Raw genomic sequence first — 19,914 nt, 5'->3', positions numbered from 1 at the left:
TCCTTCCATTGAGAAGATTCAGAACCTTCACAGCCCGAAGCGTCCCTCGCACTGATGTCATGCGCAGGGGCGCAGATACGTTTTTTGAACTGGGGGGGACAAAAAACTGGGGGGGGGGACAAAGCTGCCAGCAAACCAACCCCAACCCCGATATGCCTGTCAAACTTGTTGTTAGTAACCATAGCAACCAAGCTCGAGCTCGCAACCTGTGCAGTCTGCGCAGCTCAACCAACCGAATATCAGTCTTTGTTTTGTTTTATGCGAGTTGTTGCAACTATATGTATACACTGCCGTGCACCTCAATAAACCGAATGGTAATTAGTCTTTTGATTTTTCCGTGAGGTTTGCCTTATGCAAAGAAAGACAGCATAAACGTTTTTTCCTCCCTATAAGTGGGGGGGACTGAACGAGGTGAATTTAAATATGACTCGTCCCACCCTCTATCTGCGCCCGTGATTACGCGCCATGTTGTTGTAACTTTTTTGAGAGACCCGCCGCCTACTTCAGCGCAGAATAGTGACGTTTGTGGCTTGTTGATGACGTGTAAGTTGGATGAATGCGACCTGGCGGTTCAGACTGAAGTTGCATATGAAAAGAGCGGATAGGATTCGGAATTAGCACCACATATCCAAACGGCCTGGGTCGGATTTGAAAAAATCGGATCTGTGTCGTTCATATTGTCAATAAAAGATCGGATACAGGTCACATATGGGCGAAAAGATCGGATTTGAGTCACTTCAGCCTGCAGTGTGAACGTAGCCTAAATAATGTAGAAGTCATGAAATAAAATCCATAACAAAATTTGTACAAAAAAAAAAAATAGGGTGCTGAAGACTTTTGCCCAGTACTATATAATTAATGCTTCTGTATAATTTTACTCCTGAGTTAGTTTGGAGTTTGTTAGCAATGAAGCTTAAGATTTTTTTTTTCTTCAGGAAATGTAGAGCCACTAACTCGGGTTAGATGCAGGAAGCCGCTGCCGGTCCCTTTAACAGAGAGGAGATAGGTGGGGTAAGGAGGAGAGGGAGAGAGGTAATTTATTAACTTCCCCTAACCTCTCTGTGCCTGTGCACTACAGGCTGACAAATGGCCTTGTGGAACAGGATGATGGTCTCTTATTACCTGCACCCTCTTTGCTTAATCCAAAAACAAGATTTCCAGGGTGGTTGCACATGCAGTAAAGAGATTGATGAAGTGGCCTTGTCTACATGATGTGTAAATATTTGGCCGTATGGAGTATGAAGGTGGTGTAGGCTACACGTACAGGTGTAATAAAGACGGCTCGGCAAGATGACAAGGGTGTCGGATGCTTCCTTCTCATTCTGCTTTTAGCTGCATTTGTCTACTTCTTCTTAGCCTGCTCCCCCACCCACCCACCCACCCCCAAGTCCCCCCTTTACTCTTGAATCCAAGTTGTTGTTTCAGTTGAAGTGAATATTGTGCCAAATGATGCCAGTTTTGCTAACTTTCAGGTCTACAGCATTTTCTTCATTTCCTTTTCCCCCCCGATGTTTAAAACTTGCGTTGAAAGAGTTGTAGAGCTTTCAGCATATCACCCGAGAAATGTAATTACCAGATGAGTAAATACTGTCTGGTCCGAGTCTGCATGTTGAACAGTATGGCTGCACGGGCTAGCAAAGATTGAGTGACATTTTATATCCTTTTATATTTCTGCCTTCAAATGTGTATTAACTTATCATTCCAAAAGCAGGTAAGACTCGGAGAGATGCATCCTTTTGATGTCATGTTTATTGACTCGCTAACCAAAGGAATGAGCCACATCTGCATACTTCAAAAGGTGCACACACACACACACGCGCGCACACACACACACATTTAGCTCAAGAGAAGGGAAATAAAATTCCTCACAGAATTTCTGGATACAGCCTTGACTTTCTTCCCACTGTGTGTGTGTGTGTGTGTGTGTGTGGACACACGTATGTGTACGCACCTAACCAGCATGCTGTTACAGACTTCACCAGCTTGGGCTACAGCTGTGGCTTCGTCTGCTTAAACAAGGCTGAGTCTTTGTGTGTGTGTGTGTGTGTGTGTGTGCGTGCACATGTGCTGGGAGCCAGGAGTGTGAGTTTCTCTCAATGCTTGCCAGCCGATTGCTCCCAAACATTGGTCTTGGCTTTTCAGAGGTGCACAACGCCAGTGCTGTTAGAAGATAAAGAACAGGCTCATTTCAAGTTTCCTGCAGAGTTTCATGCAAAGTAACGGCGACAGCTTTCTTCCATGAAGGAGGGGCATGAAACACAACTGTGCTCTAATTCTATCTGACATGTTTTTCTTCTCGTCCCTCCATCTTTGTCACCTCAAAAAAAAAAAAAAGTTTAAACCTATGGTACTAAGTCATGCAGAAGTAAAGCTGTGCCTCTGGTCGAGATAGACTACTGGATAGTTGGGGTTTTTTTGGTATAAATGTTGCAGTGGAGTAATCCTAACACGCGTTTCATCATGCTAATCGAACTGACTGACTGAAAGCACGCAGCAGTAATACGAAAGCCAGGAGACACATGAGAGATTATTTTGCCTTGGCAACATGGCCGTGAAACCACCCCAGTGCAAAAGGACTCGAGTGCTGGACAGATGAGAACATTTCTGACAAGTGTGTGCCACCCCATTGAACCGATTTGTTACGTCTTCAGAGTGATCTTCACCCTGTTATTGTTGAATCTGAGTGTGCGCACATGTGCGTGTGTTTACAGATGTCTCCTCCAGCTGTGAGAAGCAGTGTTCATTTGACTCTGACAAAACCCATTTGACATCAGATGGATGGACAGTTTTTTGCAGCCTGCTTGTGTTCTCTGTACAAGGCATTAACCAAAGAGCAAAGCCTCCTATGTATAGTGCATACACATATACTATGTTTCATGTTTCTTCTGCAAAGAGATATAAAGCCAGCCAAAAGTTCCTTAATCCCAGCATTTCCTCCCTGAAATGAATAAGAAAAGACGCAGCGTGCAGTGTTTTGTCAGGACATGACGATTGCATTCCGCCATCATTTATATCCATTTATTGGCTCAGTTTCAGGACTAGGAATTGAGTCGTTTACATGACAGCATGCAGTGTCTTTACGCCATTTATCCTGTGTACAGTGAATTCAGAAAGTCTGTATGTACACACAGCCTTCATCACTTCCGTCGTCAGTCAGGTCACTGAGGCTGTGGCGAGCCGCCTGTCTAAATGAACTTCCCTCTGATCTTTTCTGACAGGCCTCAAATCGTCGTCTTTGCCGTTAGTCACTCTAGAATCTTCTGTCGGGGTTGTACATGATCATACCAATGTCTTGGCTATATCACCCCTTGGAAATCTCCTTGCTCATGCTCTTTTTTTTGACATCATGATTTCTGTTTTTGTGTGTTTTTTACAGCAACAGGGTGCAGCCACTACGGTGTACTGTGCAGTGGCTCCAGAGCTGGAAGGCCTGGGTGGGATGTACTTCAACAACTGTTTCCGCTGTGTGCCGTCAAGTGAGGCCCAGGACCTGTCGAGTGCCCTCAGCCTGTGGGAGCTCAGCGAGAGGCTGGTGCAGGAGCGATCCTGCGGCCCTCAGGCACTGTGACGCTATAATCCCTTCGCCCAGCATGGCTTACCTGCTCAACCATCACCACAACTGCTTGCTTCATCACCATGCATGAGGACTGAGATAATAAAGAGCAAAAAAGAAAAGGTATAGTAGGTAGAGAACGAGAATTCAGTCGACTAGACTGATGGATAGAGAGAGAGAGAGAGAGATTTGTACTGTTTGTCTTTTGTAAATCCCAGGCCACACGGCTTTCTCATCTTTTTCCTGCAAGGTGGTTCGAGCTACCTCTAGAACACTGTACACTGTTCTCTAATCAACGACTAACACAACGTTGTTCTAGCTAGGGGTGGTGAAAAATCATGTATTAAAGTGGATCCTCTTTCGAGCACTCAACACAAAAATTTCTCTAAAATATCAGGATTGAAAATTCATTATTGCCCATCCATATGTCCAAATCAACATGAATGAGTGAGTAAATGCTGTACTCAAGGTGCAGAGACGATGTAGAGGAAGCATACGTATGCTGTCTATTTACATATCCAACCACTGAAAGAACTGGTTCATGTAGATACGCTGTACATAATTTACATAGAATGCTGTTCTAATGTGTGTAATGTTGCGGAATATTCTTCTGCTGCGTGACTCCATCTGCCCAAAGACTCCAGATCCAGTCTACAGTGAACTTGTACAAAATTCTACATTAATGCTAATTACAATGAAGCAGCATCTTTGAGGACAACAGGAGGGCCAGTGCTGGCTGAAGGGAAGAGTCTTGTAGTCTTAAGAAATTTGAGGTGGAAACTTTCCTCTTCAGATCCTTTTTCTTGTCCTTTTAGTTTTGCGAGTGTTTTGGAAGCATTTTCCCTGTAAAAGGTGGTCTTGATTTGCTGATAATCAACTTTAGAAGAAAGAAAAATCAGCAGAAAAAGAGAAGCTGGCAAAGACTGAAGAATGGCACCAGATATTTTTTCCCTCTCCGCTTTTCTCCCTCTTCTTTTTCCTTTCTTTGCAGGTTGACTATTGTGCTTTGGGGCAGTTTTGGTGCCATGGGTCAGTCTGAGCTAGAAGCATTCCAGTGTTGTGGGACCTGTAAAGAGAAGATTGGGGGGGGAGACACAAATAAAGATTACTTGCAATTTGATTTAGACTTTTTGTTGACTGTTTATTTCATCAACCTAAACTCTCAAAGAATTCATAAGAACTATGAGTGACAGCAATTTATTTGAATTTCATACATATTAAGAGATACAAAAACATATTTTAGCAATCTTACACAACTGGGATCGTATGTACCATTTGGATAATTTCTTGACCTATGTAAAGTGACCTTGAGTTTGAGAAAGGCGCTATATAAATGTAATTTATTATTATCTCATCTCATCTCATTATCTCTAGCCGCTTTATCCTTCTACAGGGTCGCAGGCAAGCTGGAGCCTATCCCAGCTGACTACGGGCGAGAGGCGGGGTACACCCTGAACAAGTCGCCAGGTCATCACAGGGCTGACACATAGACACAGACAACCATTCACACTCACATTCACACCTACGCTCAATTTAGAGTCACCAGTTAACCTAACCTGCATGTCTTTGGACTGTGGGGGAAACCGGAGCACCCGGAGGAAACCCACGCGGACACGGGGAGAACATGCAAACTCCGCACAGAAAGGCTCTCGCCGGCCACGAGGCTCAAACCCAGGACCTTCTTGCTGTGAGGCGACAGCGCTAACCACTACACCACCGTGCCACCCCTGCATGTTTTTCATTTTTTTTTTTTTTCTCCACATGCCAACTCGTTTTTGAGGCACTTGTGATGCTTGAAAACTCAAGAATTGATCAAATGTGTATAAAATCACAAAGTTACATTGAGCAAGGGATTGGGCGTGGTCCCGGAGCTCTGTAGCGCCCCCAAGAACAAGCTATGGTTGAGATGAAGTTGCTCGGCTCGGCACAAGATTTGGTGTGATCGATGCTCTTGTGATACAGGACAAAGTTCACTTGGTTGTATTTGACTCCGCCCAACAGGAAGTCAGCCATACTGGATAGAATGTGGAATTTTTAAACTTTCCCGTGTTGTTTTGAGGGGCTCACCGTGGCTAAAAACTCATGGAAGTTTGCACATGCATTTGTCCTATGATATAATTTGAGTTGCTATGGTAAATCAATCTAGGTGGGCTTCATTAACCACATAGTGCCCCCTAGTTCAAAAATACAGATTTGACACTTTGGAAATATTTGAAAACTCAGGAAATTTCATGCACCCATGAAAATAGGACAAAAGTTTATTATTCTTCGGTTATTTGCCTTGGGTGAGGCTAGAAGACATCATGGTGCTGAGTGCGAGGGCCTTTTATTGCCGCTAGCCGCTATATTTATTATTATTATGTGTAGGACTGCTCAGTGTACGCTAACCCAATGCTTGCAGGTGGTCATCTGTGTATAACGAATTTGCCAATCAACCAAACCAGTATTTAAATAAATAAATAAGCAGTATTTATTAGTTGTGCCTTATTCTGAATCGGAGATCTAGCACCTGTAACAGGTGTCTGTATTACCATACATCAGTGATTATATTAGGAGTCACGTCCTAATAACTCTGAGATTTGGAAGTGCAGTTAATTAAACTTAGCCCAGATCACCAAACATTTGGTTTGAAACATAGAGAAAGGCATTGATTAGAAGAAGGGTTGCAAGATTTATCACTTTAATGGTTTTCAAAACATCTTGCCAAAAGACTGCAGTTGAAAACTCGCCAGCTGGCCAACACTGGCACATTTACAGAAATGTTGATGTGCATTGACCTTATAAATAAATAAATGAAACGAAATGAAGTATGAATACTTTATTTGCGTTGAACAGATAATGTGCTGCTCCGGTTTCCCCCACAGTCCAAAGACATGCAGGTTAGGTTAACTGGTGACTCTAAATTGACCGTAGGTGTGAATGTGAGTGTGAATGGTTGTCTGTGTCTATGTGTCAGCCCTGTGATGACCTGGCGACTTGTCCAGGGTGTACCCCGCCTTTCGCCCGTAGTCAGCTGGGATAGGCTCCAGCTTGCCTGCGACCCTGTAGAACAGGATGAAGCGGCTACAGATGATGAGATGAGATGAGATAATGTGCTTTTAAATGGATACAAATGCAGGTAAGAATATGAAATGCAATAGATGCACCCTAGAAAGAATGTCAGAGTGGATCTGTTTGGGACTAGAGGTGCATCAGGCCTGGGATCCCAAAGGACATGACAAAAGAGGTTGTACGATTGGAAGGTTTTTAGCTCGTGGGATAAGTACAGAGCATTTTCATTAACATGAATGCGCAGCAGGCCTTAGTAACCACCTAGTCAAGGTTGCAGTGGTTAAAACAAATACAAAGACAAATAGATTCAAAGTTTACTTTCAAAAAATGTGTAAAGGAACACCTAATGGCCAAAATAATGAATGAAGAAAATAATGATTTTAGTTATTATTAGTTATGTATGTATTAGGTGCCAAAATTGTACAGTAATTTTTATTTTTTACAATGGTTAAATACTTATTATTTTACGAGTATCTACTATGTTAATTTTAATTATGTTTTTTTAAATACAATTTTTGTTTCTAGTGATAAATTAGTTTAATTATAGTATGTTTATAATTTAAATATTTACGTTGTCAAATTTATTATTTTTACGTGCCAAGTTTGCCACAACCATCTTGTCATCTTGAGGACCACAATGGAAATAAGTGTATTTTAATGCTTTTTGTGTCATCCTCGGCGATATGTACATGTATGTTTTTATCATATATATTTATATTGTCAAATCAAATCAACATTAGGACTACTGATGTACTTGTTCATTGGGAAATGGAACTAAATTCCTTAGAAAATATCTCAAACAGGTACAAACAAAAATAATTGTGCGTTTGATTACAGTCTCGCACACATCTCTGTCTAGTTGAGACCACTTAGGAATTGGAGTGATGAGTATGTGCAACTACCAGAGCCAGAATTCAGACAGTGCTGGTGTTTGTAACTCTGAAAAACACCGGGGTGTGTTTCCAAGTTTATTACACAACAACTAACCAAACCTTCTAATTTAGACCATGCCCACTTCAGGTTTAAATCAAAATACAGTTGCAGTTAGTGGCATTGTGTGTGTTAATTAAAACATCTTTACTGCAGAGGAGATAAAGCCAGGCATTGTGGTGTAGTGTCCATCACTGTATGTGCAGGACCGGTCAGTTGTAGCTCAGTGAGCTGTGCTGTGTGAGACTGCGAGTGCCTGTGTGTTTAGCAGCACTTTGACCATGACCCGGAACAACTCCATAAACAAACCGCCTGTCACACACATTATTCGCTCCAGCAGAGTAATTGACACATGAAGAAACCAATCATACAGCAGAGCTGACGTGTGTTTTTGTGTTCAGGCAGCTAGTGGAATCAAGAGTACACACACGCAGGTTCAGACTCAGACCCTGAGAGGACAGGACATGCGCAAGAGACACTGGACATCAGCATTCTGTGCACCAACACACTACAATTCAGTGTCTGTTTTTCAAAACAAATCTATATCCTGTGCATCATCCGGTTAGACAGAGGAGCTTTCTCACACACACACACACACACACACACACACACACACACACACACTTGCTCACCCACACATTCTCTCGCACACCATAGTGCACTTAGGTTGCATGGGTCCTGAGTGCAGGTGGCCTATCTCTCTCTCTCTCTCCTCTCTCTCTCTCTCACACACACACACACACACACACACACACACACACACACACAGTACTGTGCAAGGAAACTGTGATGCAACACGGAGACGGTACACATACAAGCACAGTTCTGACAGCAGCCTCCCACCAGATGGCCAAGATGTCCTGAGAAACGTGGCTTAATCCTCTCTACCAGGTAGCCACAAAAAAATAAATCTTCAAAACTAAATAACTTGCTCTTTACACTAATCTAATTCTGATTGAATCCTTTCCCTCCATACTCTCTCTCTCTCTCTCTCTCTCTCTCTCTCTCTCTCTCCTCTTTTCTATTTCTGTCCATCTCCTTCCTGAATGGTGGACGACGGAACCAAGAGACAGTAAAAATGTCACTGTGTAATAAATGTGTGTGTGTGTGTGTGAGAGAGAGAGAGAGACGAGTGGGGAGGGAGATGAGACGTTGCTTGTTTTTGTCTGATGTTGAGGCAGGTTAGCTAATGATATAAAGCGTACAAACCTGAAGTGGCACTAAAGCAGGAGTGAAAGAGGGAGAGAGCGAGTGTACAGCATGTGTGGGAACCTATAGGCTAGACATGATGCTGGATAAGTGCAGATAAAGTGGGAACACAGATGTGGAGTTTCTGGGCCAGCCAGGTGTTATACGGTATTGTTTGCAAATAACCTGAACATGGAAGCTGGGAGATTTCCTTTCTATGTTTTTTTTTCGTGCTCTCTCTCGCTCTGTAAAATTCTCAACGTTCTGTAGGATGCTGTTTAGGACACGGTCCCTGTAGACCTACCTTGAACCATGTCCATTGCACTTTTCTGCTGCTTACATAGATGTACATTATATGCATAGATGGGTATATACCGTACAGATATTTGTAGATAAGCCGGTATGTTGTACTTTACCTTATTATCTCATTCTCATCTCATCTCATTATCTGTAGCCGCTTTATCCTGTCCTACAGGGTCGCAGGCAAGCTGGAGCCTATCCCAGCTGACTATGGGCGAGAGGCGGGGTACACCCTGGACAAGTCGCCAGGTCATCACAGGGCTGACACATAGACACAGACAACCATTCACACTCACATTCACACCTACGGCCAATTTAGAGCCACCAGTTAACCTAACCTGCATGTCTTTGGACTGTGGGGGAAACCGGAGCACCCGGAGGAAACCCACGCGGACACGGGGAGAACATGCAAACTCCGCACAGAAAGGCCCTCGCCGGCCACAGGGCTCGAACCCAGACCTTCTTGCTGTGAGGCGACAGCGCTAACCACTACACCACCCTGCCGCCCCCTTTACCTTATTATATACTTTATTATTATATACTGTTATAATGTACCTACTTACTTTATATATTATACATACTGCTATATATACTAACTTAATATTTATATATTAATTTAATATTATATATCATATACTATCACACGGTGGCACGGTGGTGTAGTGGTTAGCGCTGTCGCCTCACAGCAAGAAGGTCCGGGTTCGAGCCCCGTGGCCGGTGAGGGCCTTTCTGTGTGGAGTTTGCATGTTCTCCCCGTGTCCGCGTGGGTTTCCTCCGGGTGCTCCGGTTTCCCCCACAGTCCAAAGACATGCAGGTTAGGTTAACTGGTGACTCTAAATTGACCGTAGGTGTGAATGTGAGTGTGAATGGTTGTCTGTGTCTATGTGTCAGCTCTGTGATGACCTGGCGACTTGTCCAGGGTGTACCCCGCCTTTCGCCCGTAGTCAGCTGGGATAGGCTCCAGCTTGCCTGCGACCCTGTAGAACAGATAAAGCGGCTACAGATAATGAGATGAGATGAGATGAGATACTATCACACTATATGTACTGATATATACTTTAACTATGCCTATCATGTAATATACTATGCTTTTTATTTACCATATACCACTAAACACACTGCACATGTATGTAACTGTCCACAAAGTATTTGCACTGCTCATTACACGCTTATTTGCACTGTGACTGGTTACTGCCAACTGCACTACCTCACTACCTCCCACACTGAGAGCTGTATATTCTATTACTTGCTCTTACTGGTAATGTTTTATTTCTTTTGGTATTTTGTTTTTTATACTTATAATGCTATTTAGTTTTGTATCGATCTTGTGCAATGTGGAAATGTTACTGGATACTTTGAATTTCCCCTCTGGGATTAATAAAGTATCTATCTAATCTAATCTAATAATCACTTGACCTACTAGTGAAAGTAACCTGTTACAAATGTGTATTAAATGAGACCTGAGGACAAAAAAACATTAAAAGAAAAAGATCTGATAAACAAATCAGAGGATGAGTTGTCTGACTCATGGGCTGATTGGAAGCTGTGAATTGGATCTTTCCCCTGCTGGCCATCCTGTGAGGTGAGTAGATCGAAAACGCCGTCCAGCTCGTCCCGACTAGCATCCACTCTGATATCAACCACACACCTGTAGGCACAGTCACTGGGATAACAAATAATCCCTTCTCTTCTCTTCAGAGCTGCAGCAGATATGGTCTAGAGTGTATGTCTGATAAGAAAGTAATCTGACAGTGGGTTTGATACAGAGCTCGAGTGTCATATCACTAGACAAGCCTTTCAGAATTGGCTCAATATGCGTGAAGGGTCAATATACGTGGCGAGCGTGATCCGAGGTCTGTCTACGATTGATTTGCGTTGGTAACCAGGCATCAGTGACCACAAGGATGGTCAATGTCAGCAGAGTCAGGGTCCAAGGCAGAGAGCTCTACAGAAGCCAGTCCACACAGTACAGGAGATAGGAACCCTACACTGTGAGTACACTGCCCTGTCCACTGATTTGTGAGCGATCCCACACCCCGAGTCATCTCTTGAAAGCAGCTACACTCTGATCTCAGGTTAGTGCAGAAGAACTGCATCCAGTGATGCCTTACAGGAAGGATAAAGATTTCTTTTGTGCAGGAGGCACTGAAGGATTCATGAGGGTATGTTTTTCTCCTTTTTTCAAAGGAAACTGCCGGTCCTCTGAGGTCTTTCCCACAAAGCCTTATTGATCATTGTATTGGAATCATTTGATAGTTAATCAATAAATTTTCTTTCACTGCTGTGCAGGAGGCCATTTTTCAAAGCCCAACCTTGAACCTCTGTGCAGTAAAAGACAGTCTCTCTCTCTCTCACACACACACACACACACACACACACACACACACACACACACACACACACAGAGAGAGAGAGAAAAAGGCTTCATATGGTCCAGGAGCGGCGGCACGGTGGTGTAGTGGTTAGCGCTGTTGCCTCACAGCAAGAAGGTCCTGGGTTCGAGCCCAGCAGCCGGCGAGGGCTTTCCTGTGTAGAGTTTGCATATTCTCGCTGTGTCTGCATGGGTTTCCCCCACAGTCCAAAGACATGCAGGTTAGGTTAACTGGTGACTCTAAATTGAGCGTAGGTGTGAATGTGAGTGTGAATGGTTGTCTGTGTCTATGTGTCAGCCCTGTGATGACCTGGCGACTTGTCCAGGGTGTACCCCGCCTTTCGCCCGTAGTCAGCTGGGATAGGCTCCAACTTGCCTGCGACCCTGTAGAACAGGATAAAGCGGCTACAGATAATGGATGGATGGATGGTCCAGGAGCAAATTCAGCACTCAAGGGTATCCCTTCTAAGATTAGTTTTGTTTGGGTTTACTTTCATATTCATATAGTTGCAGTCTGATTATCATCTATATGATGGCAGCTACCTTTGGCACTAAACACGTTCAATATGTTGCATTTTAGTAGATACTATAATATCAAGCCACTGATCAACTGCGAAGTGTTTATTTAGCTATTTAATACTTTTGACCCTGTATGTGATGCTTTAAGTGTTAATCTGATCTTGCTGTACAGGGTATAGAGTGCCTAGAGGACAGAGGGGTTGTTCTGAGGTAACAAGCTCTGCCACTGACACCTTGATAAGACTGTATCAGTTCCTGTTTGCACAGCTTTCTGTGTAACCAAAAGCCTCTCTCTCTCTCTGAACACACGCTCTGCGCGTACTTAACTTCCCCCCATTTAGAGTGACATTCTCAATTTGGATCACTCTTTCATTCTCTACTTGTTTAAATAGAGAGGAGACAGTGTGTGTTGGGGGGGGATGGATGGATGCGGGAGCGAGAGGGGGGGAATTATGACAAGTTATGTACCAAAGCTATCATTAGTGCTTATTACGGATTGTCAGTAAATAGCAAGCTGCTCTCTGACCTGTGTGGATTCTCTCCAACCTCATCAACAGTCTGTCTCCTGGTTTCTGCCACACATCTGTGTCGAGGATGTGCAAGCTGTACAGCCATACTGTAGACCAGGTGCTTAATATCTACACTTCATGGAGCAATTACAGCACAGGAATGAGCTTTTAATTCCACCTTATTGGCTCAATATTGCTGCTGGTGTTTGGGTGTTTGTTTGTTTTTATTTAAATTGTAATTAGTTTTGAAAAGGCTGATCGAACTCATTCGTTTCTACAACACCCCATGGCTTTAAACAACACTCAGTTGTGGTAGAGGTGTAGCGTTCAGAAAACACTTCTACCGCTCGGCGGCATGGCTATAACAACACAGCTGGAAGCTTTGAGACGTCCAAATTCAGCCACTTATTCCTACCTCCACAGCGAATGTAGCCAGAAACAAAAGCGGGCATGTGTTACATTCAAGTATTTTACGTTTTATAGTATTCTAAGTGCTGTACAAACATTATGCTTGTGCACCGATTCGTAACAGCGTTTATAAGGCTACAGAGAAATTACATGTGAGAATTGGAATAGTGAACTTCCTTTACACTGCGCTTTATTGTTATGCTCAGCTCCTTGAAGCATACAATATAGCTGGTCAATAATCCTTACTATGAGTATATTTAGTGTATTATAACTTTGAAATTAATATTGGCTGTAGGAAAATAATTACGGCTCATTCTCAAAGTTTCATTGGCTTACTGGCCTGTGAAATGCCAAAGCCTGTAGATATTTTTAATGATTCCAATCAATCCTGTCACTCTCTGAGGATACACTCCATAGACACATGAGAGTAGGAAAATTTATCATCCAACTGCCAACAATAAACTGCCATCTCTCCAGCTCTGAAGATTAGCATGAGATTAAAATGTAGGTCAATATTTATTAGGTGCTGTTATAAAGTCGATGTTGGTTCCATGAAAGCCAGTAGCTGACTAGAGTGGACTGGACCGGCTCTTAGCCGATAGATATTTCTCTATTAATTTCCTGATGAATTCTTTCTCTCAGCCCTTTAGATTTGCTGATGACTGAATGTAGCAGTGTTCTGAAACACCCTCTTCCCCATGAGACACTTAAGTGCACCTTATCTTTCTTTCACATGTATTTCTTTGTTTAACCTTTTCTTTTTGTTCGCGCGCACGTGTGTGTGTATCCAGGTGTGTATTTGATGTTTCTGCTTTGATGATTGCATTGCCTAGTGTTAAGCAATCACAGTTTAACCTCACTGTGCAGAGTACAGAAAATACTGCATTCTACAGCACAGGTTTTTATCTGTTTGGCTTTTGTTTTAAATCTCTCTCTCTCATACACACACACACACACACACACACATATATATATATATATATATATATATATATACATATTCAATCAAATTAGTGGACCATAACTATCTGTTGTATAATGCATATTATTCTATCCACATTCGCTGGATATGAGCAATCGCATGCTCTGATTGGCTACTCTACTACTAGTATATCAGCTCATATGCTGTGAGTAGAGAAAAACAAAATGGCGGTGCGTGTTGCTGAACCAACGGAGAACGAAATAAAAACTCTACTCGAAAACAAAACCTCAAAAAATAAAAAAAAGCGCGCAACAAAAAATGGAATAAAAGTATTTGATGGTAAGCTCATATCTTTTATATATATATATATATATATATATATATATATATATATATATATATATTTCAAGAATTAGTATGGCATTTTTCACAAATTGCTTTTGTCATTTTGCCGGTTTGTTTACATTCTAAGCGGAAATGATTTTGTCGGACGTTTTGTATAAAGTTTTTATTTATCGAATTTGCAAAAAATAAAAATGCTCTGCTTCTCAAAATCCAGTGAGTGTGGATAGAATTAAACAGTTATTCCACTCAATCTCATCGTATATGGCTTATAGTCAACTCGGCGCTACGCACCTCGTCAGCTATCAGCTCATGTACGACTTGATTTTGTGGAATAACTGTTTATATGAAATCTTTTCAAGAAGAACAAGTAATATTGAGTAAAAATTAAGATGCAGTCATGCAGTGCATGTTTTGCCACTCTTTTAAGAAATGGGGAAGCAGAAATTCTTTTTTAAAAAATCCTGAAAATCTGATTTTTTTTCCACAGATATTATCATCACAGAAATAAGAGCCTATCATGTTCCTATATGCATGTGCAGGACAGGCATCACCAGTTTGCCAGAAGAAGGGGTTGGTGTACACAGTCCATAAGTATTTGGACAGCCAAACATTTTTCATGCTTTTGCCTCTGTGCACGACCACAATGGATTTGAAATGAAACAATCAAGATGTGATTGAAGTGTAGACTTTCTGCTTTAACTTAAGGGGTTTAACAAAAAATATTGCATGAACTGTTTAGGAATTATAGCCATTTTTTTCATAGTCCCTCCTGCTTCACAGGCTCAAAAGTAATTGGACAAACTAACGTAAGTATTATTTTTAATGTTTGCATGCAAATCCTTTGCAGTCAGTGACTGCCTGAAGTCTGGAACCCAGAGACATCCCAAATGCTGAGTTTCCTCCCTTGACATCCTTTGCCAAGCCTTTACTGCAGCTGCCTTCAGTTGCTGCTTGTTTATGGGTCTTTCTATGAAAAGCATGCTCACTGGGTTGACTGATTCTTGGTATGTTTTGGGTCATTATCCAGCTGGACTGTGAAGCGCCGTCCATTCAGTTTTGCAGCATCTGACTGAATCTGAGCAGAAAGTACAACCCCGATTCCAAAAAAGTTGGGACAAAGTACAAATTGTAAATAAAAACGGAATGCAATAATTTACAAATCTCAAAAACTGATATTGTATTCACAATAGAACATAGACAACATATCAAATGTCGAAAGTGAGACATTTTGAAATTTCATGCCAAATATTGGCTCATTTGAAATTTCATGACAGCAACACATCTCAAAAAAGTTGGGATGGGGCAATAAGAGGCTGGAAAAGTTAAAGGTACAAAAAAGGAACAGCTGGAGGACCAAACTGCAACTCATTAGGTCAATTGGCAATAGGTCATTAACATGACTGGGTATAAAAAGAGCATCTTGGAGTGGCAGCGGCTCTCAGAAGTAAAGATGGGAAGAGGATCACCAATCCCCCTAATTCTGCACCGACAAATAGTGGAGCAATACCAGAAAGGAGTTCGACAGTGTAAAATTGCAAAGAGTTTTAACATATCATCATCTACAGCGCATAATATCATCAAAAGATTCAGAGACTCTGGAAGAATCTCTGTGCGTAAGGGTCAAGGCCGGAAAACCATACTGGTTGCCCGTGATCTTCGGGCCCTTAGACGGCACTGCATCACATACAGGCATGCTTCTGTATTGGAAATCACAAAATGGGCTCAGGAATATTTCCAGAGAACATTATCTGTGAACACAATTCACCGTGCCATCCGCCGTTGCCAGCTAAAACTCTATAGTTCAAAGAAGAAGCCGTATCTAAACATGATCCAGAAGCGCAGACGTCTTCTCTGGGCCAAGGCTCATTTAAAATGGACTGTGGCAAAGTGGAAAACTGTTCTGTGGTCAGACGAATCAAAATTTGAAGTTCTTTATGGAAATCAGGGACGCCGTGTCATTCAGACTAAAGAGGAGAAGGATTACCCAAGTTGTCATCAGCGCTCAGTTCAGAAGCCTGCATCTCTGATGGTATGGGGTTGCATTAGTGCTTGTGGCATGGGCAGCTTATGCATCTGGAAAGACACCATCAATGCTGAAAGGTATATCCAGGTCCTAGAGCAACATATGCTCCCATCCAGACGACGTCTCTTTCAGGGAAGACCTTGCGTTTTCCAACACGACAATGCCAAACCACATACTGCATCAATTACAGCATCATGACTGCATAGAAGAAGGGTCCGGGTACTGAACTGGCCAGCCTGCAGTCCAGATCTTTCACTCATAGAAAACATATGGCGCATCATAAAACGGAAGATATGACAAAAAAGACCTAAGACAGTTGAGCAACTAGAATCCTACATTAGACAAGAATGGGTTAACATTCCTCTCCCTAAACTTGAGCAACTTGTCTCCTCAGTCCCCAGACGTTTACAGACTGTTGTAAAGAGAAAAGGGGATGTCTCACAGTGGTAAACATGGCCTTGTCCCAACTTTTTTGAGATGTGTTGTTGTCATGAAATTTAAAATCACCTAATTTTTCTCTTTAAATGATACATTTTCTCAGTTTAAACATTTGATATGTCATCTATGTTCTATTCTGAATAAAATATGGAATTTTGAAACTTCCACATCATTGCATTCCGTTTTTATTGACAATTTGTACTTTGTCCCAACTTTTTTGGAATCAGGGTTGTATATCTCTATATACAGTACATCAGAATTCATCCTGCTACTTCTATCAGCAGTCACATCATCAAAAACACCAGTGTCCCAATTCCATTGGCAGTCATACATACCCATGTCCACCATGTTTGACAGATGATGTGGCTTTGGATCATGAGCCCTTCCTTTCCTTCTATATACTTTTCTTTTCCCATCATTCTGATGCAAGTTAATCTTGGTTTCATCTGTTGTTCCAGAACTGGGCAAGATTTCTAGCCAAGTCTAATCTGGCCTTTCTGTTCTTGAGTGTTACGAGTGGTTTGCATCTTGAGGTAAACCATCTGAATTTACATTCATGAAGGTGTCTCTTGATTGCAGACTTTGACGATGACAGGCCTACCTCCTCGAGAGTGTTCTTGACTTGGCTAGATGCTATGAAGAGGTTTTTCTACACCGAGGAAAGAATTGTACGATCATCCACTTTCGTGGTCTTTTGTGGGGGGGAGGGTTGGATGGGTGAGTGTGTTGGGTTGGGACTCTAATTTGCATATTTACAGAATGTAGACTGCTTGATGAATTAAACTGTAGCTGCTTTTGCACTTCGTTCTGCCGTCCAATAACAGCTTTTTTTTCGTTTGTAAAATTGGCACATTAAACGATTTAAACAAAGCAAAAATGTACAGCTCTCTAAATGAGTTTAACATTCCGTAAGCAAGTATATACATTTTTTTTTAAAAAATTCACCTCTCATTCTTGTATCTCTATTCATCTCTATTGCACCAAAAAGGCTGAAGATCTCTTTAGCCAAACTGACCTTGGGCACTTTGAGTTATGTCGTATTTCCTTTGTGAGGAAGCCGCACAGTGACAGAGAAATGAGAGGAGAGAACTCATACCTGCCACAGCTTTCAAAACATGAGAAAAATGAGCACTTGGGCTCAAGTACAATTATTCCCCTCTGCCTGGAGATTCATCACAGTGAGGGAGAGAAAGAGAGGAAGAGTAAAAATTAATGAGAGAAGAGAAAAAGAAGAGGAAGGAAGGATGGGATGGAGGTGGATGAAACAATGTGGATAAAACACACACACACGTAAAAAAAAGAGTGGGAAGAAAGAGGATTTGTCAGTGCACTTTAGAAGAAGGCTCAGAGCTAAAGGCTGAGGTGGCAGTAATGAAACATTCATAATCGGCACAGACACGCTCCAGCGGCCTCGCCGACACACTGTTTAACCAGCGCTGCCACTCCAAGGTCACACACACACACACCTGAGTGTGTGTGAAAAGTCAGGACCCTCGCGCACACTAATTTCAGAAACACTGTATTCGAACAACCCACTTTCCAAAAGTGAAAGACTATAAAATATTAACTAATATTAAATATATATTAGCTTGTGGGATTCCTGTTTTACAATGGAAGACGTCCTAATAGCTCATCCTCACAGGAAAGTCCCTCCATGATGTAGTGGTGTGTTAGATGCAGTAAGTGAGCAGCTCTCTCTCTCTCTCAGTCCGAGTGCATGCGTTTTTACCTCCCACTGTCACAGACTGCTCATTAGAGTGCAGGTTAACAGCCACCTCCAGCCGCCATGTTAGCTTTGAAAGTTCATTTTTCTCCACCTTTTAAGTTGCACCACTGCACCAATCTATAGCTATCAAAAGTATTATATAAATAGATTTGTCACGGGCACATAAACGACCAGCAATTTAATCCAGCTTGTTAAGGCTGCCAGCGAGAATAGATCTCTCTGCTGCTCGTTTCTCAGTCTCTCCTTCTCGCTGTCTAATGCTCCTTTTTCTCTCAGACACAAAAGGAACACCGGTCAAAAGTTTGCACGCACACGACTCAATGTTTATTTCATTGTCTTAAAAACATTCAAAAACAGCTTATGGCTGCAATGTGTTTCTAACACGGATGTAATTAAATGATGTTAGTTTAATCAACTAAATATTAATTATGGCTTAATATTTAGCTAAAATCTAATTGTTTCGCCAAAGCTTTCATTTATCACTTAGAAGAAGCAGTCCCCAAAGTGCCTAGTCTATTTAGGAAGGTTGAGAAAAGCCTTCTGCTTCCCAGCCCTCTGGAGTCTCCATCGTCTGCATTTTTTTTTTCTTGCTCAAACACATCTAACATGGCTCACACACTTGTCAGCTTAATCTACTGACACTTGTGTAGACGATGTGGGTGCGAGAAACAGAGTTGTTTAGATACGGTCATTTTGTAAATTGTTCAGTTGCACAATGTATGGAGCGATCAAATGAAAAGACTAAAGCTGGCGTTCACACAGCTGGTGTGTGTTCACACAGTCGCAACACAAGCAAGCAGTATTATGTCGTCTGCGTACTTTTTGTGAACCTGTAGGACTACAAGTGATACCCACTAGGGGGCGCTAGGCCACTATTTCCTTGTGGATAGGTAACATTAAAGGAGAACTAAAGGCACATTTTTTATTATCAAAATTTTATTTATCTCATTTTATTAAATATAGGAACGCATTTTTGATCGATATTTTGTCGCTGCTATAGCACGTTATGAGTGTTTGAAAAATGCTCTGTAATATATCAGTCCGTATGTCAAAGCAACGGCCGTAAACGAGATTCGTTGAGACCTGTGCGAGACATCGTAGGACAGAAGTAAAGTGTACAGCGCAAATCAAAGTGACCGACATCTGCCAACGTTGTCAAAAGACGCGCGCGCCCTCTTTCGAATGCTGACGTAATCCAGCCGGAAGTTTTGTTTGTTTTGATGGCAATCAGGAAAGTTTGAAAAAAGTAGGCAGTAATCGTCATTTAAACTCGTTTTGTGCAATATTTCGTTTGGGAAACAGTTTTCAAAATGGTGGCACTGACACCTGGCTGACACTTCACGTTTCGAAGTCTCGCACAAGTCTCGTGAAGATCGCGCGGATAAGCGACGCCTGCCGAGTCACGATATAAGGTTACTAAAACCGAAAACGTAATTGAATGACACGTTAATTAAGAAATAAAGCAAGTTAAAATGACTTCAGTTCTCCTTTAATCATTGCACATTATCAAATCTGGGATATAAATTTGTTGCAGTGGAGCATCGTGAAGAAATTATACAAATGTGAGCAAACTCTGTGGCTTCTCGTCCACCATGGTCACGGTTGCTGCCCTGTTGTGTTTCTGCTCACGT

General features: G+C 42.1%; 2 protein-coding genes across 4 annotated transcripts in view; one reads left to right on the top strand and one right to left on the bottom strand.

Moving 5' to 3' along the window:
* wwox (WW domain containing oxidoreductase) overlaps window positions 1-4,673 on the top strand; it is a 319,176-nt gene extending 314,503 nt beyond the window's left edge. For both annotated transcript variants that reach the window (XM_060914715.1, XM_060914713.1), the window contains one exon: window positions 3,377-4,673. In XM_060914715.1, coding sequence (XP_060770698.1) covers window positions 3,377-3,568 — 192 coding nt within the window. In that variant the 3' untranslated portion in view covers window positions 3,569-4,673. The remainder of the gene's footprint in view (window positions 1-3,376) is intronic.
* The window catches only part of mafb (MAF bZIP transcription factor b), a 107,202-nt gene continuing 88,691 nt past the window's right edge, over window positions 1,404-19,914 (bottom strand). For both annotated transcript variants that reach the window (XR_009654077.1, XM_060914716.1), the window contains one exon: window positions 1,404-4,619. The gene's annotated coding sequence lies outside the window, so the exon portion shown is untranslated. The remainder of the gene's footprint in view (window positions 4,620-19,914) is intronic.

The sequence above is a fragment of the Neoarius graeffei genome, chromosome 2 (assembly GCF_027579695.1).
Source record: "Neoarius graeffei isolate fNeoGra1 chromosome 2, fNeoGra1.pri, whole genome shotgun sequence".
Lineage (NCBI taxonomy): Eukaryota > Metazoa > Chordata > Actinopteri > Siluriformes > Ariidae > Neoarius > Neoarius graeffei.
The sequence above is the reverse complement of the archived record's forward strand: the minus strand, read 5'-3'. Positions and strand labels throughout refer to the sequence as shown.